At 58.5% G+C, this 21214-nt stretch overlaps 1 protein-coding gene across 2 annotated transcripts; it reads right to left on the bottom strand.

Moving 5' to 3' along the window:
- Nucleotides 1-1958: 1958 nt before the first annotated feature.
- On the bottom strand, nucleotides 1959-19593 carry HID1 (HID1 domain containing). Of its 2 annotated transcripts, none has more exons than XM_036268800.1 (19): nucleotides 19438-19593; nucleotides 12813-12962; nucleotides 11921-12091; nucleotides 11302-11415; nucleotides 10649-10755; nucleotides 10289-10405; nucleotides 8796-9018; nucleotides 8554-8610; nucleotides 7775-7915; nucleotides 7507-7597; nucleotides 7194-7345; nucleotides 7020-7098; nucleotides 5567-5731; nucleotides 4275-4502; nucleotides 3846-3952; nucleotides 3299-3379; nucleotides 2634-2725; nucleotides 2343-2501; nucleotides 1959-2039 (listed from the first exon to the last, which is right to left on the bottom strand). In XM_036268800.1, exons 1-19 carry the CDS (start codon nucleotides 19501-19503, stop codon nucleotides 1976-1978), a joined length of 2364 nt encoding a protein of 787 aa, XP_036124693.1. In that variant the 5' UTR covers nucleotides 19504-19593; the 3' UTR covers nucleotides 1959-1975. The 2 variants fall into 2 exon arrangements, with proteins under 2 accessions (XP_036124693.1, XP_036124694.1); XM_036268801.1 differs by having other exon boundaries at nucleotides 7775-7894; nucleotides 19438-19562.
- Between the last annotated feature and the right edge of the window lie 1621 nt (nucleotides 19594-21214).

Here is a 21214-nt window from a genome sequence, read left to right as displayed (position 1 = left end):
GGAGCTTGGAGGGGGCACCCCTACCCAGCCAGGCCCCTGGGGTCTGCCTCTCGCCAGAGGAAGAACACATGGTCCAAGTGGGCCCAGGGCACCCTGAAAGCAGGCAGCTCAGGAGGCGGCCCTGCCCTTCTGTCCCCACACACTAATGAGCTCATTAATTAGCTTCCAGGCAGGGTTCAACAGCTCTCTCCAGCTGCCATAAACTCTGTTTGCTCGATTGATTATGTTCAGTCTCCGCAGCATTTGTTCCCAGGGACAGAGCTGCTCCTCCGGTGTGGTAGGAAGGGACTGTCCTGGGCAGGGCTGTGGGCTGACAATCCTGTTTCTGGGCCAGGAGAGGTCTAAACCAATTCTCGTCTGATCCATGGGTGGAGGTGGAGACAGGGGCCAGGGCTCTGGAACCCCCTACCCCTCGTAGCACACCCTCTGACACAGCGCAGGGGGCCTTTCTGGAGCTGGCTCGCCACAGTGGCTACGACCTTTGCCTCTGGTGCCCAGGCCTGCTGGACCCTGTGAGCCACTGGGCAGGAAGGGCAGATATGACAGCCCATCCATCTCCCTGATCCCAGTGCAAACACGGGGCTGGACCAGGGTGAGGCCGGTGAGGCCAGGGAGGGCAGCTCCAGGCCTGCAGGCGGCCCTCGCATGCCTCTGGGCCCCTCCCCACGAAACTGGGCGCCGGCAAGCCAGGGCCAGGCGCCAGGAACCCCCACAGCTCCAGTGGCTGCCTGGGCCGTGGTCCCGCAGCTCTGTCTGCTAGGACAGCTCATGTTGGTGATGACAGTGCTGGCGTTGAGACCCCTGCCCAGGCAGAGAACGAGTAATGAACTGGCCCTAAAGTGTATAGGACCTCAGGCAGGGCAGTGTGGGCCTGAGTGGTCAAGGAAGGAGCTTGACCCCTGGGGTCATGCAGAAACCTGGGCCCCACCTCTCCTGTGTGGGCTCTTTCTCTGGGTGGCCACAGCCCAGGGGCCAATTCTCCAGACCCACCCCCACCCTCAAAAAAATGACAAACACAGGTTCCCAGTCGGGCACCAAGGCCCTCTGGGGACTGACTCTGGGAGGCAGACACTCCAACTTCCCTGAGGACAAGAGCCACGACCTGACCCTCCCCTCCAAGCACAAAGAGCCAGGGTGCAGAGAGGGGGGTTTATTGTGTAAAGAGGCCGATTGTACAGAGCAAAGATTGTACTGACACAGGTGGGGGAGGGAAGCCAGAGGCCAGAGGCAGAAGGACGGAGGGGAGGACAGAGGGTGACATCCTGCCCCCACCAGTCCTCCAGGCAGTCGGGGTGCGGGCGTGGGGAGGGCCCAACAGCTGCTCTCCTCCCCTTTGCCCCGTTACCGATGTAAGAGGGAGCCAGGCTATATTCACTGACCTGGAGGAACATAGCAGGACCCCCTCGACACCCTGCTCCAACCCTAAAATGCATGGGGTCCCCCAGTCTGGCTTTTGCAGTCAGCCAGCCCCCCGCCACCTCCTCAAGCTGCCTGGCCACCTGCCTTCCGCCCAAGGCCCCGGCCAGTGCTTTCGGGGTAGGAGAGGGCGGGCTCCCCTCACTCGGCCCAGGTGCCTCAAGAGACAGCCACAGCTCCCTTCGGACGACCCGTTAGGGCACGGTGACCAGGCCTCGGGGTGGGCAGCACAGGAGCTGGGCGGGCACTGAGGGTTGGCATAGAAACAGGTCTTCAAAGGAGAGCAGAGTGAGGTGGGGACCCCGGCTGGGGCCTGCAGCTGTGGAGACAGGATGCTCCAGGGCATGATGGGGGGAGTTTGGGGAAGGCCAGAGCCAATCCCCAGCGTCCCAGCCATAAGGGCCTCCGGGGCCTGCCACCCTGGACTCAGTCACTCTGCCATCCCCAGTCCTGATCATAGTCAGTGAAAGCTCAGAACGGTCAGTAGGTCCGGGGGGGAGGGGGGGGAGGGCCAGGGCCCCCACCCTCCCATGGCCCCTGGGCCTCGCAGGCTCCATCCTCACACCCGCTGGATCTCAAACAGCTTCACATCGGTGTCATACCAGACGGGTGGGTCCACATTCCTGCGGAGGGAGCGGGCTGGCATCAGGAGCTGGGAGGCTCCCAGGAAAGACCGTGGGGATGCGAGGCAGTGATAAAGCCCAGACCCTCCCATCCCGATGTCCCACCCCGACGTCTCACCCTGGACAGTGGGTGCCCACCCTCAACCAGACAGGACCACCCTGGTTGACTGTCTCGACATTAACCCCACTATGGTGGTGGGACCCAGTGCTAAGGCCCCCAGTGAGCCCCACTGGGCAGGCAGACCCTCAGGTGGACACTAAACCCACCCAGGCTGGAGACTGCCCCACCCCCACGAGGCCCACCTTAGATAGATGACGCCCCACATGTAGGTGCGGAACCACATGGCCGTGCCCGAGTTGGCCTGGTACTTTCGGATGAGGATGGGGTGGGGCACGGGCAGCAGCCCCACCAGGGTGCCATGCTGCAGGAACCGCAGGATCTCTGACTCGTCCGTCAGGCCCCTGCCAGGGGCGGGGAGGGGGTCAACATGTGGAAAGCCCACCATGAAGGTCAAGGGGAGCGTGGAGCTCACCCTGGACCCCCTCACCCGAGCCTGGACTGGCCCCTCCGCAGAGCCCCGCCCCCAGCCTCACTTGTCGATGCAGATCTTCTCCACCTGGGGGACCAGCACCTGGAGCAGCCTCATGATCGTTTGCAGCGGCAGCTTGGACTTCCAGGAGAGGACCTGGGGGAGGGACCAGGGTTCCTGGAACTGGGAAAGCAGCCCAGAGGCTACGGGACAAGCCTGACCCCTGACCCAGAACTGCAGGCTCCCCGAGGCAAGGTTTCCCGATCACCACAGCAAGGGCCCGGCATGGGACAGTGCCCATGGACAGTGACTATTTTTCGCGGTAAGAGCTGTGGTCTCGCATTGAGCACATACTATATGCCAGAAACTGCCCCCTTGGATCCTCACAACGGCATGGTCAGGTAGGGACATTTATTATCCCCATGCAAGTGCCATTAGCGGTGACTTCAGGAAACACAGGGACTGGGCACGTGATTCAGGGAAGGCAGCTGAAAGGGTGATTTATGAAGAAAGTTCGTGCCGTGGGCAGCTGACGCTCCACCCTGCTACAGAGGAAGCAACCGAGTCAGAGGGGCCAAGGTCACCCGGCCAAGAGGGCCGATCCCAAGTCCGACTCCCAGGCCAGTCCTTGGATTTGGACGCATTCCCACGGAGCCTTACTGAGCTGCTCCTAGTCCCAGGAGCCCCTGACCCAGCCCCCCTGTGGATGCCCCCTGCCCAAGCCCTCACCCACTCCGACGTCGGGCTCCACTGCCCACTGGCTGACGCGCTGGACAGTCGCCGCTGGTCCTGCCAGGCCTGGCTGGGCTCCTGTCCCAGGAAAGGGCGGGGTGAGGGGCGGAAGGATGCGTACAGGGTGGGCAGAGGGCAGAGTGGTAGCCCCTCCTCCAGCCCATCCCACAGTCTGGAACCTGGGAGGGCAACGGGGTCTCCCCACTGACCCCTGTGCATGGAGGGCTCACTCCCAACCGAGGGACAGCCAAGCCCAGTACCCTTTGCCCTGGGCCTCAAGCCCTGTCAGACCCAGCCCAGCACGGTGACAAGTTTAGGGTAAAGGCCTCAGATAAGGCTGATGGATGAGGAGTCTGAAGGCCAAGGGCTGGAGCCCAGGACCAATAAAAAAGGGAGGGTCTGTGAAAGCCCCTTCCCCAGAGTCCACTGGGTGCCTGCCCTCCGCTGGAGGTGGCCAGGGTGCCTTGGCCAGGCCCACACCTCCGAGCCTGGGAAGAAAGGCAACACCCAGCCTGGCCCAACTCCAGGGGTCCCCGGCGCCCACCTCCTCAGCCGGACTGCCGTCTGCAGAGCTCTGTTGGGGCGCAGGCTCCAGGGATCGCAAGGTGCCATCCTCGGATACCTGGGACTTCTCTGTCAGCTTGTCAATGCCTGGGGGCCAGGTGGGCGTGAGGACACCTGCCCAGTGGCCGCCTAGACAGCATCTCCACTGGGCCCTGCCCCCTCGAGGCTCCCTCCCACCCCTGCACCCACCTCTCCCGGAGCCCACACCCAGGCTTGAGGCACAGTGCCCCCACTAAGCTTCCCCTCTGGACTCCAGTACCTCCGCCCCCACCCCAGTTGCCATCCCCACCTCCTGTTTCCCAACTCAAGCATGTCCGTTGCCGGACATGGGGTGACACTCCCCCCAAGACCCTGCCCATCCCCCAACCACGCCAGTATCCACACCCTCTGCCACCCGCCAGTGCCAGACCTGGGGTGGCCACCAGGCTGGTCTTGAGGGTGCCCGGCTCGGCGGGGGCAGCAGGGCGGGAGCCCTCCATGGAGGCGCCCTCCTGGGAGCCGGTGCGGGACAAGGGCTCGGGCGCCCTCCGGCGCCGCTGCAGCGCCTTGTGGATGGCGGGCGGGTCGGTGGGCAGGTTGGCCAGCTGGTGGAAGACGCTGCGCTTGCGGATGATGGCATAGACCAGGTTGGAGTTGCCTGTGGGGAGGAAGCATCTGGCCTCAGGGAGGCCCCTCGCCTCCCCCTCCACCTGGGACAGGGAATGTGGAGGACCCGGGGGGAGGGGACATGTCCAAGAGAAGGAGCTGGGGCAAGGCTAGCACCCAGTGGTGTGTGCCAACTGTGGTTACACCAAGATGTACCTTTTGGGGAAGGAACTTTCGGGCTGAGCTCCCCTTGTTCCTTCTAGAGCCCCTCTCAACCCAGCATGAAGGGACGACACTTGGCAAAGTGCCCACACCACGCCAGCTCTTCAGTATCTCAGATGCCTCCCTGAGCCAGGTCACCGGGGTCAGACAACATGGCGTGTTCCCGACTTCCCACAGCTGGGGCGGGGGTGGGGTGGGGGAGACACACCCGTTCCAGACCTCCAAGCCTGGTCTGCCTCTCCGGTACTTGCTTCTCACCACACTTCTGCTTTCAGTTCTGCATCTAACCCCAGGGCCTTTGCATATGTTGCCCCTCTCCAAAATGCTTTCTCGTGCAAATGTTACTTATTTTGAAAATAAGAATAACTGCTAATATTTAAGTCACCAGGCACCATGCTAAGTGCTTTCTGTAGATTATTTTACTGAATCCTCCCAACACCTTCTGAGGTAGGGCCTCTTCGTATTATTGGTATGACCATCTCACAGATAGGAAACTGAGGCTCGGAGAGGTTATGTGTCCACAGCCACAGAGCTAACAAGTGACAAGGCCCTGATTGACACCAGGCAGCCCAGCATCTGTGATACCCATCAGGATTGTGCCACTCAGACTTCCCTCTCACCAGATGAAGCCAATCTGTCCAGGTGGCCATTGTCTAAAGCCTCCCTCCCTGCCTCCATCCCCAGCTGTGAATGCCACAGGGCAAGGAACATTCACGTGGCTCTCCACTGTGTCCCCTGCACCCAGCACAGGGCTTGGCACACAGCACGTGTACAATAAATACGAACTGGGGGGGCAGAGGGCTATTACCCCTTAGACAGGAAGGTATCCTCGCCCACTGCCCACCGGTTCCTGCCGCCCCCCAGGCCAGGCCCGGGCGTGGGCGGCTGCCTCACCGTCGAACTGGTATTGGATGATATTGTTGAAGACCTCCAGGAGGAAGAAGACCAGGTGGTGGTTCTGGGCGGCAGAGAAGAGGAACCAGGTGGTGGAGAAGGCCTCCAGCAGGTGCAGCAGCTTGTTGGCAGCCACCATGGACAGGCTCTTGAGGTAGGGGGACACTGAAGGGGAGGGCTCAGCTTACTCCTGGGCCCCACCAGCCACTGTGCACGTCCTGGGCCTGAGCAGGACAAGATGCTTCTGCTCCCAAGCCCCCCCCCCCCGCCTGCCAAGTCCCTGAAAAGCCAGGAAGAGCCCACCCCCCGAGGCCAAGGCCACCCTGGCATGGCTTCTGCAGAGCCCCAGGGAGCAGTTCAGGCTCCGCCCTTGTCCCTCCACTGTGTGGACACCCGCACTGTTTACAAAACCACTCACATGCCATCTCGACCATCCTCCCCACCTCTGAGGGGGGATGGGACAGGCGAAACCATCCCCATTTTACAGATGAGGACACTGAGGCTCAGAGAGGTTTGTAAACTTGCCCAGAGTTCCCCAGTTATAACACAACTGGGCAGGAACACAAACCCAACAAGATCTTTAGGTCTTGCTAGAATATCAGACTGATATTCTCCATATAATTGAACACATATTTCTGCACAGCCTGTGAGGGGGAATCGGAGATGAAACACGCACACAGCTTGAAGTCACACTGATCTGTGTGCTTCCTTGTGCCAGGTCCTTGTCCCTCAGGCTGGGGCAGGGACGGTGGCTGTCTGGCTCACAAGGGCGTTCTCTCTTGGCACACTTGGCCAGGGCTCGGTTAGGGTTTGAGGGGTGGAGCCAGTGAGTGAACAAGGAAGGGAAGGCCAGCTGAGCCCCTGCACCACCCCGCCCACCCTGGACCACAGGAAGTCCGTCCCTCCCACCCAGGACCATGGGCTCCAGAAGGCAGCCACGCTGAAGTCATCCTGCCCCAGCTCACCACTGCCACCTTGCTGGGCCCAGCTCTCCAGCCAACCTGAGCGCCCCGGGGGCACATCACGGCACCCAGAACTGAGATGGTCCAAACTCACACTGGCCAACGCGGTAGCCGCAAACCACACGTGACCATTAAGCACGGAAACGTGGGTAGTCCGAACTGATATGAACTGATATGAAACACACACAAGATGCTGAAGACTGAATGTGAAAAAGAATAGAAAATATCTCAATAATTTTTTGTACTGGCTACATATTGAGATGATGGTATTCTGGATTTAGTGGATTCAATAAAATACACTATACAATTTTTGTCACCTGGTTCTGTCTTTTTCTAATGTGGCTGCTAGAACATTGACCAGTACTTAGGTGGCTGCCTTTGTATTTCTATCGGATAAGGTGGATTTGAATCAGGAGAGGTAGCAAGTCAGCTTGTGGCCTAGCGCCACCTGGTGGTGAGAAGCGGGGAAGGTGGGTTCTGGGGTCCCCTACCGTTCACCACGATGGTGAGCAGGCAATCAAAGAGGGGCTGCAGCCGCTGGTGCCCACTGGTGATGATTTTGTGAAACACCTGTGTGGGGGAGGCAGCGGGGCAGCCATAAGTTCCCCTATTCCTCCAGACTCAGCCAAGAGGACATCACCCCCATGCACCCAGGTGCCCCTTACCACAATGAGCAGGTCAGCATGGGTACCCGTGAAGACGGGAATGTCCATGGGCACTCGCACTGAGTAGGGCTTGTTGAGCCGCACGCCGAAGTTCCGCTCCCCACTCAGAAGCAGCAAGATGAAGACACCAATGTGCATCAAGCCCACCCGAGCTGCAACAGGTGGCGTGGGAGTGGTCACCACACAGGTTGGGAGGGGAGGAAGGGAGCCAATGGGCGAGGCCCAAGCTCCTGGGAACCGGACAGACTGAACCATCCCTCTTCAAGGAAACCCTCCCGTCCTGTGCGCATGCCGTCCGGTGTCCCTGCCTTACACTGATCTGCTCGGGCATCGTTGAGGAAGTAGAGGATGGGGACCAGGATGTCCAGCACATCGCTGCTCTTCAGCACGAAGAAGAGGAATTTCTGGGGGAGGGAGGAGGAAGCAGGCAGGCAGGATCAGAGGAAGGCAGCTCCACTCCGCCCTTTCCCCTTCCTGGGAGTCTCCCCGGACACTGTCGCCGTCGCTGGCCTATACTGAGTGGCCACTCCTCACAAGGGCAGACCACGGCCCAGCAGGCTGGGCCCCTGCAGCTGGCCCACCTTGTTGAAGTCACAGAGCTTCCAGAAGAGGACCAGCAGCTCCTGATGGAACTGGATCTTCTTGGTGGAGTTGGGCAGGTAGGTCTGGAGCAGGGGGTTGGACAGCAGACGCGCTATGCCCTTGAGGATAAACTGGAAGTCCTGGGGGGAAGAGCGGGGCCTGGCCAGTCTGGCTCCCTACAAATGCCTCCTGCTCCACCAGGGCCTGGCCCCAGGCCGAGAGCCTGAGGGGCCCAGATTCCAACATCATCAATAGCTGTCTTGGGGTGAGCCCCTCAGGAAGCTGAGTCCAAAGCTGGCCTGGCGGGGCCCCTTCCCTTCCTCCAATAGGGGCCATTCACTGATCACCTACCACACACTGGGCTGTGCTCTGTTCATCCTCACAAGGCAAGGGAGGAGGTACTGTCCCCGTGTTACAGCTGCAGAGGTTAAAGCTTTGGGATCACATAACCGTGCCCCAAGGTCATAAGACATATGGACTGAGTCTGCCTGGCCTGAAAGTCCACTCCATTCCCTCCCTTGACCTTTGAGAAGCTTGACATCAGAGCCACCTCCTCCTGGAAGCCTTCCCAGTTACCGTCCCAGGCCCTTCTCTGCATCTTGAAACCCTTGCAGTCTTACTGTCACTAGTTTACTGGGGTGGCCCAAGTCCATGGGGACTATGGTTCCTTTATGTAGGGGTCAGGACTCCCCCACCCCTGTCTCACCCCCTGCAAGGCCATAACCACTGTGGGGTGGGCATCGAGAGCCCCCCTGAGCAAGAGCAATGCTAGACTCACCTCCTCGCGATGGATTCGGGACAGGTAGTTCACAAACAGGTTCTCAGGCCCTGGGGGCTGCCGAGGGTGGAGATGGTGAGCAGGTGCCCCCACTCTGCCCCTACCCCAGGCCTAGGTGTTGACAGCCATGCCCCTTGACCTCTGGGCTCACCATGAGGTACCCACTGGGTGTCCCTTGCCCAGCTGTGCTAGAGGGGGTTGCCACCTGGCCAGAGGCCCTGCCCTCCCCCTCCCTTCCTTACATCGACATCGTCCATGGCAGTGCCTGTGGTGGTGCCATCCACGGTGGGGTTGGCACTGGTGGCGCTGTCATGGTCCAAGGTGACGATGAGCACCTGGGCAGCCTCCTCCACCAGGGGTTCCCGGTAGTCGGAGAAGAGCAGGTGGTTGTAGGGGATCCCGTAGCCCACAGGGTCATAGGCACACACGGTGTTGAGCAGGGAGGTGAAGAGGGGCAGGGCATGTCTGCAGGGAGAGGAGACAGACTGCAGACCCCACCAGGCCCAGCGCCCATCCCCCCCGGCCAGCCACTCATCCAACCCGTGCTCAGCGCCAGCCCTGGGCCAGGCAGCAGGACCAGGAGCTCGTCCCTTCCTGAGTAGAAGGGCCCTCCTCGTCCTTGCCCGCATCCGGGACCTGCACCAGGCTGGGCCAAGGGCAGGAGCAATGGATTACCAAGCGTAGGCTGGCCAGTCAGGAGGGTTTTCTGAGGAGCAGGTACCCTCCCTTGGGGCTTCTGAGAGGGGGCTTCCCCTTGGGAAACAGGGCACATGCTCAGTCACCCAGTTCCCAGGCCACAGAATGACTCCAGTCAGAGATTCAAGTTCCTCGTCACACAGACGAGGAAACAGACAGAGAGGGTAAGCGAGGGGGCGGCGTGGCTGTTTGCCTGATAGGGCTGGTGAGAAAAAACTGCCCAGCTTTTGGCTGTGGCTGGTGGAGGGAGTCACCTGGGGTCCCTTCTGGGGGGGGGGCAAGAGCCTGAAGGTTGAGCTGTGCCACGTGGCATCAGAGTGTGGAAGTGAGAGGGTGAACCAGGACCTTGGGGACACTAACTCCTGTGCTACCAGCACAGCCCTGGGCACAGCTGGAGCGTCTGTACCTGCTCCAAACACTCAGTCTGCCACGTGACACCCCCTTGTACTGGTATGAGCCCCCACAGCCCATGAGCGCCCCCAGGCCGGCCGGGCTCCCATTCTTCAGATCGCTCATTATGCCCGCTCTGCACCCACTGCCCAACCTGGGCTACATGGAGCTTCCGAGAGCTTGAACGGCAGCTGGTACAAACTGAGATGAGCTGCCAGTGTGAACCGCGCACCTGATTCGGAAAACTTGTCATGAAAAGGGAATGGAAAACATCTCCATAGTTTTGTATAGTGATTACATGTTAAACGCTAATATTTTGGAAATGTTGGGTTAAATCGAACATATTACTAAAATTAATTTCACCTGTTTTGTTTTTGCTTTTTAGTGTTGCTACTAGAAATGTTTAAATTGCATGTGTGGTTCGCGTTATATTTCTACTAGATGGAGGATCCAAGCACATGTCACCCGGAGCCCAGCAATGGGACATTGGACAGCGCTGGTGTAGGGTGCGGCTAAGTTACAGGTTATCACCATCAGGGGGCAGCACCTCCCCTCAAATAAGACCCATTAGGGCTGGAGCGTGGCCTTAACTCCTTGGTTCTGCAGCCTGGGACAAGGAGGAAGAGAAGGGAAGGCCAGGGCCCCTCACCTGTTCTCCGTGGAACAAAAGAACTGCACCCACGGGTTGGTGCTGCCACTGTCCGGAGCTGGGGGCAGGTACATGGCCTCAGAGAAACATGTCAGCAGCAGCTTCAGCAGCTCCGTCCTTGGGGAGGGGATTCAGTCCCTGAGGATCCCAATTCCCCTCTAGGAGGATGTGCCCACCCTGCCCAGCCCCAGCGCAAGTCCATGAAAAAAAAAATGGCCCCACTTTATCCCTGTGAGGCCGAAGTTGGGTCCGGAGTGGGCAGTGTCTCTGTAATGCCCCATGAATGGCTCCCTCCCTGGGCTGTGCAGGGCCAGGCCTGGGGTCCAGCACACCACGCGCTCTGGGCCCAGGAAAGCTCACCGGTTCATGTCGTGGATATAGCTGGGTTGGGGGGAGTGAGCAAAGCCCACGCCAGCCTCCCAGATGTATTCACAACTGTCCAGGGAGTGTAGGTCCTCCGCCAAGTCCTGGGGACAGGGGCAGGGAGGGGTCAGGTTCGGGGTGGCCAGCCTACGCCCTACACTGTCCAGGGACAGAGTCTCAAAGTGCCCCGGGCACTAACGCCCAAGGGAGGAAAGAATGTTCTCAACCTCTTCACAGCTCATTTTCCTTCAGCCTGGCTCCTTCACTTGCTCAGTTTGAGACAGGGAGAGATAGGGAGACAGGGAGGGAATCTGGGGGGGGGGGCGCAGAAAGCACTCAAGGTCAAGTCCATGGGCCCACAGAAAGTGAAAGGGCCAGGCCTCCTGTGCCCAAGCCCTATACCCCACCCACTGCCCAGGCCGAGACAATGGGAGCCTGTGCCCAGCCTCCCGGATGCAGGGGGCATGGCCAGGCACCAGGTGGCTCTGCTCCAGCTGTGCCAGCCACCACCCCTCCCTGGGACCATGCATGCCAGGAGCCCAGCTCGTCCTGAGCAGCCTTGCCCCTGAAACTTCCTGCCCACGAGGGTGTCAGTCAGCCCAGCCCAGAGCAGAGGCCCCCCAGCCCGGCGGCGGGGGAGGGGCTCTCACCACAGTGCTCCTCCGGTGGCTCTGGACCGTAAAGTCAGGGCAGAAGAGCAAGTCGGCGACAGCCAGGAGCAGAGACTCGGCCAGGGGCCGGGCATTCTCGTCATCGTCCTCTCCCTGCTCAGGACACAGAACCCAGGGGCCACCTCAGTGGTAGCTGGCCAAGGAGAGGTGGCCCCAGGACTTGGGGGAATGGAGAGGGACAGGGTCTGGGCCCAGGCAGACACTGGGACAGAAGCCAGAGCAGACTGGGAGCAGAGAGGAAAACTCCCGCTGCCTGGGAGGGTCCAGGCCACGAGTGTCCCTAAATTCTGGAGCCTCGGTCCTGCAGGGAACCACTGGGCCACCCCTTAGCCACATGCCTGGAGATAAACCCAGGGAGGAGGTAGGTGGGAGACGGAGGAAGAGGGCCCAGCTGCCCTGTGCCCATCTCTGCCCAGCTCTAGAGGCAGAGACCCTGTGAGAGAGGAACCGAGGGCTCGGGGAGTTGACCCCCACCCCCCTAACCTGCACTTCCCAAAGCCCAGGAGAGGGCTGGAGGCATGTGGCCGGCCCTGAACCAGGCTCTCAACCTGTCACAACTGCACCACCCACCCAGCCCCACCCGACCAAGCCCACAGACCCCTCCTCGCCCTGCCCCGGGCACTGTGGACCAGAAGAAGCCTCTCCAGTCGGGGTCCTCAAAGATGTAGGGCAGCACGCGGGTGAGAAGCCGGCTGCAGTTCAAAACGATCTGCTTCTCCTTCTCCGAGTGGCAGCCGCTCTCGGCCCCCTGCACCAGCTTCTCAACGGCCTGTGGGCAGCACAGAGGCATGCTGGAGGGTGGAGCGTGACCCTGGCACCTGGCTCAGGATGGGCACCCAGGCTTCAGAGGGGGAGAGGCATCTGGGCCACAGGGGAGCCCCACTGCACAGGGCCACCCCTCCAGACAGTGTCAGCCAGCCCAGGTGGACGGGACGTGGGCCAGCCCGCCACTCCCTGGTGGAGACCTTGCTAAGTGACCACCCACCTGAGCCTCAGTTTGTTTTGTTAATCCTCACTGGAGGATACTTTTTCCATTGATTTTTAGAGTGGAAGGGGGGGCGGAGAGAGAGAAACATCGATGTGAGAGAGACACATCAATTGGTTGCCTCCCGCACATGCCCTGACCAGGGGTTCGAACCTGTAACCCAGGTACGTGCCCTGGACTGGAATCAAACCCAAGACCCTCTGGCGTGTGGGCCGACGCTCTAACCGCTGAGCCGACAGCCAGGGCTGAGCCTCCGTTTCTTCTCTGTGAAATGGTCACACTGACAGCAGCAGCCGCACAGGCTGAGCTAACTGAGCTGACCCAGGAAGCGCTCAGCAAGGTCTGGCCCGGAGGAAGCCCTCAGATGGTAGGTGCCATGATCACTTCCCCAGAACCCAGAGCCCAGCCAGACCTCTCCGACCACAGGGCTAGACCAGGTTCAGTTTCCCCAAGAGGGCGGTAAATGGCTCAGCTGGGAGCGGCAGTGAGGGGCAGGTACCCTCACCTTGTAACACAGAGTGGCCAGGTTGGAGGGTGACTCCTCCCGCACAGCCCGGATCTCCGCCGCGGGCACCAACGCAAAGACATCCTGCACCGAGGTGGCCGTGTCCGCCCAGAACTGGTCCCAAAAGGCGTCATCAGTGGCTTCCACGGGCTGTTGGGAAACCCAGTGTCCAGAGTTGCACAATCTTTTGCCAAAGGGCCCATAATTTGCCCATAATGTATCCAAGGAAACCCCCACGAGGGAAGTCATGGCCCCCCTACTCCCTCCCTGCTGGTGCCCAGGGGCCTTCCCATGTGGGGACCATCCTTTGACCACCATGAGTCCCGGCCAGCACAGGCACAGATGGTCAGGGGTCAGCTGGACACTGAAGTCAGCAGCCAAAACCAACCCAGTCCCTGAAGGACTGTGTGACCGTCCACCTCTGCGTAAGCCACCATCCTCCTTTGGTGGGGCCATCCTTTAGTGGAGACATTCTCAGGCCACACCACTAGGTCAAGTGCCCAAGAACCAAACCCAGGCTGTGCCCTCCCCTTAGGAACAAGACAAGGGGCATATGCTCATTTCCACTCACCCAAGCAGCGCCCTCGACCCCAGCATCCAGCCTCTCCCAGCACACCCAATTGATGCCAAATCTGGAGGACTCAACCCCTGTCTGGCCGAGGTTGCTCAGTGGTTGAGCATCGTGCCATGCACCAGGAGTTTGTCGGTTCAATTCTGGTCCAGACACATGCCTGGGTTTCAGACTCCATCCCCAGTAGGGGCGTGCAGGAGGTTGCCAATTCATGTCTATCTCTCTCTCTCTCTCTCTCTCTCTCTCTCTCTCTCTCTCTCTCTCTTCCTCTCTCTGAAATTAATAAAAACATATTTAAAATAAAACTAAAAGGCCCAGCCCTGGCCAGTTTGGCTCAGCAGTTAGAGTATCGGCCCGTGGACCGGAGAGTCCCGGGTTCGGTTCCCGCTAAGGGCATGTACCTCGGTTGCGGTTTGTCCCCACCCCGGTTGGGGTTGTGTGGGTGGCAGCTACTCAATGTGTCTCTTTCACATTGATGTTTCTCTCTCTCTCTTTCTCCCTGTCTCTTTCCCACTCTATCTGTTTGCTTTTTTGTTTTGGTTTTTTTAATCCTCACCCGAGGACATTTTCAGATAGAGTGGGAGGGAGAGATAGGAAGAGAGAGAGAGAGAAACATCGATGTGAAAGGGACACATCGAGTGGCTGCCACCCGCACGACCAACCAGGGCTGGGGACAAACTGCAACTGAGGTACGTGTCCCTGGTGGGAACCGAACCCGGATCTCTCTGGACCACAGGCCGACGCTCTAACCACTGAGCAAAATAGGCCAGGGCCTTCCCACTCTATCTGAAGATAAATGCAAAAGGGTCCTCAGGTGAGGATTTAAAAAACAAAAACGAAAAGGCCCAGCCGGTGTGGCTCAGAGGTTGAGCGTCAACCCATGCACCAGGAGGTCACCAGTTTGATTCCCGGTCAGGGCACATGCCCAGGTTGTGGGCCCGATCCCCAGTGGAGCATGCAGGAGACAGCCAATCCATGCTCCCTCTCATCGATGTTTCTACCTCTCTCCCTCTCCCTTCCTCTCTCTCTAAAATCAATAAAGAAAAAAAAAAATTGGTCTGGCCGGAGTGGCTCAGCAGTTGAGCATAGACCCATGCATCAAGAGGTCCCCGGTTCGATTCCCAATGGTCAGGGCACATGCCCAGGTTGTGGGCCCGATCCCCAGTGGGGGGGCAGGCGGGAGGCGGCCAATAGATGTTCTCTCTTATCAATTTTTTTTTTTGATCCTCACCCGAGGACATTTTTCCATTTTTTGTTCAGATAGAGCGGGAGAGAGAGGAAGAGAGAGAGAGAGAAACTTCGACGTGAAAGGGACACATCGAGTGGCTGCCACCCGCACGACCAACCAGGGCCGGGGACAAACTGCAACCAAGTTACGTGCCCTTTGCGGGAACCGAACCCAGGTCTCTCCGGACCGCAGGCCGACACTCCAACCACTGAGCCAAACCGGCCAGGGCTCATCAATGTTATCTCTCTCTCCCTCTCACTTCCTGTCTCTCTAAAAAATTAATAAAAGGAAAAAAAACTTTTAAGAAAAAAAAATTAAAATAAATAATAAATAAAGAAGCTGACCCCATAGCTCTCCGACAGTGCCTACTCCTTCCGGCGCATACAGTCACTGTGATACAGGCCACTCTTGCCAGGGCCTCCCCTCCAAATTTACCTCCTCAACCTCGCCTCCACGATGACCCACCCCATGCAAAGCCGAACACCAAAGGCATAGCTCTTTCAACAGAGACCTTTAGGAGCCCCCCTAGCTGCAGGACTGAGTCCAGACTGTCAGCCAAGACCTCACCTGAGCACACCTACACGCATGCGCACCTGCGTACACACACATGGGTACACACACACCTGCATTTACTGTCCCTACAACATAGCCCTGCCATGTTTTCTCCTGCCTTTGCTCAGACTGTCCCCTCTTCCCAGCATGCCTACCCCTCCTAACACATCCCAAGTCCCACCAACCCCAGTGTGGCAATATGCCGTCAACACACTTATGCCTTTTGGATCACACAGGCAACCAGTGTGAATCATAAACTCCACTTCTAGAAATATTTCCGAAGGAAATGACTGCAGATAGGTATGCATGTGTAAGGATGATAACTGAAGTGTTATCGTTGACCACAGTAAAAAGTTGGGATCAACCTAAATACCCCAAATCGGGGAATGCTTTAAAAAGGGAAGGCACCTTCATACCATGGAATATTATGCAGCCATCAGTATCACGTTTTCAAAGAATATTAATGAATGTAAAATGCTCACAGTGTCACATTATGTGGAAAAACAACAAGATTAAAAAAATTACAGTACGGCCACAATTCTGTGTTAAATTATATGTAATAAAAGCGTAGAAGAAAATGACAGTGTTAACAGCAGTGATCTCTCAGGGTGTTTATTTTTTTCTTTGTGTTTTTCTGTAAGCGCAGTTCTATTACCATTTTCTTCCTTTTGAATGTTCATCTGCTGAGGGGCAGGGTGCCCAGGTACCCTCACCCTTCTGGAGAACCCTTCCCCCCTGCTCCAGTAACCCTGGGCTTCCCCTTCTCAGAAAGGGCTGCTGAAGGGCCCTACTGGCCCCACAAATCCACACGTATTATGCATTACTCTTATAATCCGAAAAATATATATCTTGTTACAAAGTAATTCTGTTTTCTGAAACCACTTCTTGCAAGAAGTCTCCCAGAGCTCCGGACAGATGGGCTTGCTCCCACCTTGGAACCCCGCTCCCTACCCACTTGGTCGCTCACCATAGTCCCTGACTCCATGGGTTCTGAGGTCCCTTTAGTCCACCGGCCCTTCCTCCTGGCCTTGCATTTGAGGCTTATGGCAGACGCTCAGGCAGTATTAGTTCAGCTAAAGGCTGTAACTACTCCCAGAGGTCCCTTCAGCCTGGTCACTAGGCAGGGCTGAGGGCCAGTGGGGCTGTCCCAGGTCAGTGCTGGGGTCGCAAGCCTCACCAAGGTCCAGGTGTGCTCAGGCCCACTCCCCAAGCAACACCCCCTCTGAGCCACAGGGCAGCATGTGGCCTTGGCCCTCTGGACAGGCCTGGCACCAGGGCCTGCTCAGTCCCAGAACTGGTAGAGCGAGTTAGCTGGGGGAGAGGAATAGAGGCCAAAGGAGGGGCCCTGGGGCTGGGGTTTGCTGGCGCCTTGAGCCCTCAGCTAGGACAGCCCTCTGACACTCACTGGTGTCCAGGGTACCATACCACAGTGGAGATGACCAGGATGGGGGTGGGGAAGGGCATTCCAGAAAACAGAGCCCTCCCTCCCCAAACTGGGAGCAGCTATGGGAAGCTCCCATCTCTATACCTTCCCCATCTCCGAGGTAACCACTACCTCCTTAAAGGGGCAGAAACTCATCTGAGCACCAAGTAGACTTGGCTTCTGACCTAGTTCATCAAGTGAGTGTCCCCATGGTACTAGTTCATCAAGTGAGTGGGTAGCCCGGCCCTGAAACAGAGGAGAGTCCCAGGTATGGAAGCTGGCCTTGAACTTCAAGAGAAGTGACTTTCACACTTCAATTTGGTGACCATTACCTGACCACTAGCCTGTTGCTATAAGTACCGGCCAGGGTCCCTGGGGACCTTTTGGCTTCTAAGGGGAAGGACATAGCTGAGCTTCTGCCTCAGTTAACCCAGCTGGGCTCCACCCAACCCAAGAAAGCTCTAAACTCAGAGATAGTTTCTTCAAGAGTATTTTTCTGGAGGTGGGCAGGCCCGCACCTCCGGAGGCACAGGGACTGAGCTACCCTGCCGGGAAACCAGATACTCTTACCCAGCTCTGCCAGAGCGCCCACGGCCTGAGAGCCCAGCTGCATCTTTTGAAACCTCTCTGAGGGAAGGAGAGGACCAGCAGTGCTCCAGCCTCCGAAGGGTGACCTGTTCTGAGGACTGTGTCACCACGGCATTCACACACACATACATGCGCACACATGTAAACGTGGACCCACCAGATCTCATCTGTCCAACAGCAGAGAACCTCTGAACAGGCGGGATCCAGGAGAGGGTCCAGGTCCTGGGATATCTCCCTCCAGGGCCCCACCCACCTGGGGAAGGCTCAGGGAACACAGCCAAAGCTGCTGGCCCTCAGGACCAGGGTCAGGCCCAGCCCAGGGCAGGAAGAAAACAGGATGCAACACAGGAAGGCCGAGCAGTGGCAGCTCAGGCCCAGGCCATGGGGAAAGTGGCCGGGCCGGCTTGTCTGCTGCCCAAAGCAAACTGTGTTCACAGCACAGCCTCTGAGGACCCGGCACTGGAGGAGACCCTGTGGACAACTGGCCTGAATTTCCTTGGAGACATGGAGTAACAAGGTCTGGAGCAATTATCTGGGATCTTGTCCTCACTCCCAAGCTGCCCAAGCCAGGTCACTACACAGGACCCGAGGTTTCAGCCCCTGAGGGTCTCTCCCTCCAGGTGGCCCAGGCCACCTCCCACCTACAAGGCCCCAGTGTTCCCATAGGGAGACCCAGGCTGGTCTCTGGCTTTGGTCCTGTCCCAAGTCCACACACTATCCAGAGCTGGGAAATGGGACGGCGATGCCTCAGTCAGCTCCATCACTGTATTTTGGGGAGGGGAGCTAGGGCAGGTAGGAATGTAGTCCACCCAGACCCGTTGGGACCTGGCTGAGCTAGTCCTGCTGGCCCAGCAAAGGACCCTGGCAGCTGAGCCAACAGCCTATAGTTCATTTGTCCAACAAGCTGTTTCCCTCGGCAGGTAGGTAAACATAGGAGCCTCTTGCCCTCTTCTCTTTGTGTTCCCACATTGTGGGGCTGGCCCACCTTCCACCATAGACCTAGAAGCCCCATCCCTAGAGAACCAAGGGCCAGAACTAACCAGGAGCTGTGGGGGAAATGGTAAGGAGCGAGGTCTGGTTTCTATCAAACACCTCTCCGCCGGGCTGGACTCTCCAGAGGCCCTGGGTATTTGCCAACACCTGACCTTTCTCTCATGGGCACGCGAGAGGGTGGGCCCAGTGGTCTGGCCTCTGGAGCTGTGACCAGCTGGCTGTGGGGAAATGGCCCCTTCCATCCCGCTCTCCCTGCCAAGAGCAAGAGAAAGCCCTGGGGAGCAGCAGGGTGGGGGTGGGATTGGGGGTAAGAGGAAAGTCCCAGATGGGAGCAGGTCCTGGCTCCCTTGAACCTGGGGGATCTGGGGAGTCAGGGCCGGCATCTTTGTGGCCAGAATGGCCTGGTTCAAGGGGTGAGGAGAGAACGGGTGGGCAAGGAAGCAGCCTTGCTAGGGCCAAGGCCTGTTTTCTGGGGTCAAGGAGGCGGCCTCTGTGCCACATGTGGACTCGGAGGAGTGTGCAAGACACCCCCAGGCCCCACACCAGCAGGTCAAGGGCAATCTGGAGGTTTCTCAGCCCTGACCCAGGGAACAGAGAGTACGGCAAACACAACCATCCCCACAGCTGGGCCTCAGAGAGGAAGCCCCCTTCGGAAGTGGTCCCAGCTGGGAAATTGGATTCCATGGACCTGGGAACAGGTCCCCTTCCAGGTTGCTGGGCCTTCCCTGCCGTGGGCATCGACCTGGGCCCAGGGAGGCTGCTGCCGCCGCGCACCAGCTGTTTCCCCGACCAGGGCGACGCCGGGCTGGCTTTGTTTGCATTGAGTCAGCCGGGTCTGTGCGTCCGGGACCCGCGGGCATCGAAGGGCAGGGAGGGGAGCAGGGAGGTAGGTGGATGGGTGGGTGGAGGCGGGGAGAGGCTGAAGATGCAAGGCTGGAGGAGCGGAGGGGTGAGGGGAAGGCAGGGGGCGGACAGCGGCGACGCAGGCTCGGGAAGTAGGCACACGTCAGCCTAAGGTGGCAGCAGCGGCTGCAGGGAGAAGGATGTTCCCGGGAGAGAAGGCTGGGGGTCGGGGACTAGGGCTAGGGGATGGAGCCTCGAAGTGCAGGCCAAGGGGTTCGGCTCCGGCCCTGGCCTCAGTATCACCCACCGGCCCAGCTGGTTCCCCCATCTCAGGGCAAGCCAAGTTCGCTTAGGTCCCCCCCGCCCCCCGGCCCTACCCAGCCCCCAGCCCGGCAGGTGGGTGGGGAGGCCGGGGCCCCGGGCGCACCTGCGTCTTGGTGGTGAGCTGGATCACCGCCTTTCGGAAATTCAGCTTGGAGTCGGCCGACCCCATATCGTTGGAGCCCGCTCCGGCCCGGCCCCGGCCCCGGCTCCGGCTCGGGATCCAGCTCCGGCTCCAGCTCCAGCTCCGCGGCCCCGCTGCTCTTGCTGGAGCCGAACGCAGCACAGAGCCCCGCCCGCCCGCCCGGCGCCGGCTCCGCCTCCTCTCGGCCCCGCCCCCGCCCGGCCCCGCCCCTCGTGGCTCCACCCCCGACACCTGCCCCACGCAGCACAGTCCACTCCCGGTGCCCGGAGCTTGCCCCTTCTACCCAAAGCCGCCACCTGCCCCGCGTCCTTCTCCGAGGGACTCTGCCTCCGCGCTCTTCCTTCTGCGTCCGAGCGTTATCCCCACTCCACGTCTCCCGTTCCCACCCAGCCCCGGAGCCCGCAATCCTCCCAGCCTTCCGTCCCGCCCCGTCCTCAGCATCGCCCCCCGCGCCACCACTAGGCCCACACTCTCAGCCCGCTCTCTCCCTGGAGTTTCTTACTCGTTGATCCCTGTCCTCCCTCATTCTTTCTTTCTTCCCACCTTCCTTCCTTTCTTTTCTTTTTCGTTTTTTTACATGTGTTCTCTTGGTTCCCCTTTTTCTGATCTGTCAAACCCATGTGTCCAGCCTCAGGCTCCGCCTTCCATTCTGGGGAAGGAAGGCTGACTCAGTGCCCCTGCTCAAGGGAAGCAGCGGGGGCCTGATGAGAGCTGGAGGGTCCTCTGGGTCCCACAACCCCTTTCTGGCCGCCTGCCTTCCCTGAAAATTCCTTAAGTTCATCCATTTCAACAACTGTGTTGAGGCACTACTATTTAGCAACACTGTCAGGGACAGGAGCACAGAGGCTTAAGTCACAGAGCCAATCCTTTATGAGCAATTATCTAGGGAGAAAATTAAGAAAAGAATCAGCCATGGTTCAGCCAGTGAGCCTTTGATAGAGGTGTAGTAGTAGTAGTAGTAACAACAACAATACAAAATAAACTGATGAATAAAATAGAAACAGAGGCATGGAAACATGGAACAGAATGACTAACCTCAGAGGGACGGTGGGAGGAGGGGTGGAAAGAGATTAACCAAAGAACTTCCGTGCATATATGCATTATCCATGGACACAGACTCTAGGGTGATGAAGGCCAGGGGTGGGATGGGAACTGGGAGGAGGAGGGCAATGGGGGAAAACAGGGGGACATCTGTAGTACTCTCAACAATAAAGACTTGTTTTAATCTTTAAAAAAGATTTTTGCATCTTGCTCCTCAGAAAATCTCAGCATCCACCTCCAGAAAACCTTACAAGATCCCTGTGCACTCTTGCCGTCAAAGTATAGGGGGAACTATGAACATCGTCTCGAGGAATGTGACCCCTAACACATCTAGGTGGAAACATATTCGTTTATCCCCACCGTTTGTTTACTGTCTCTAAGTTAAAGTTAACGTCCTTCCTTATGCCAGCAATTCTCATGGTTTTAAAATGCTGCTGGTTATTGTTTTAGTGAGGCCTCTGGAGTGTGTAGAGGAAACACGGCCTAACGGCTGGGTGAAGACCGCAGCAAAGACACCAAGGCAAAGACACCATGACAAAGACACCAAGGCAAAGAACAAAGGGAGATGTGGGGCAAAAGTGGCAGAATCTTGGTAACTGTTGAATCTGGCCTGGGGGTGTGTGGACATTCATTTACTGGTCTCCTTACTGTTGTGCACGCTTGAAAAATTTATAGTAAAAAATTTTAAAGAAAAAGA

The sequence above is a fragment of the Molossus molossus genome, unplaced genomic scaffold (genome assembly GCF_014108415.1).
Source record: "Molossus molossus isolate mMolMol1 unplaced genomic scaffold, mMolMol1.p scaffold_m16_p_19, whole genome shotgun sequence".
In the NCBI taxonomy this organism is placed as follows: Eukaryota; Metazoa; Chordata; class Mammalia; order Chiroptera; family Molossidae; genus Molossus; species Molossus molossus.
Note: the sequence above shows the minus strand (reverse complement) of the source record. Positions and strands in the feature narration are given on the sequence as shown.

Bases quoted from the DNA above. Each gene is read 5' to 3' on its own strand.
- HID1 (XM_036268800.1), bottom strand. From the start codon at position 19,503: ATGGGGTCGGCCGACTCCAAGCTGAATTTCCGAAAGGCGGTGATCCAG. The intron at 10,756-11,301 runs GTGAGAGCCCCT...CCCTGTCCCCAG, and splicing joins GCCACCGGAGGAGCACTGTG to GACTTGGCGGAGGACCTACA. The intron at 10,406-10,648 runs GTGAGCTTTCCT...CCCCTCCCCAAG, and splicing joins TATATCCACGACATGAACCG to GACGGAGCTGCTGAAGCTGC.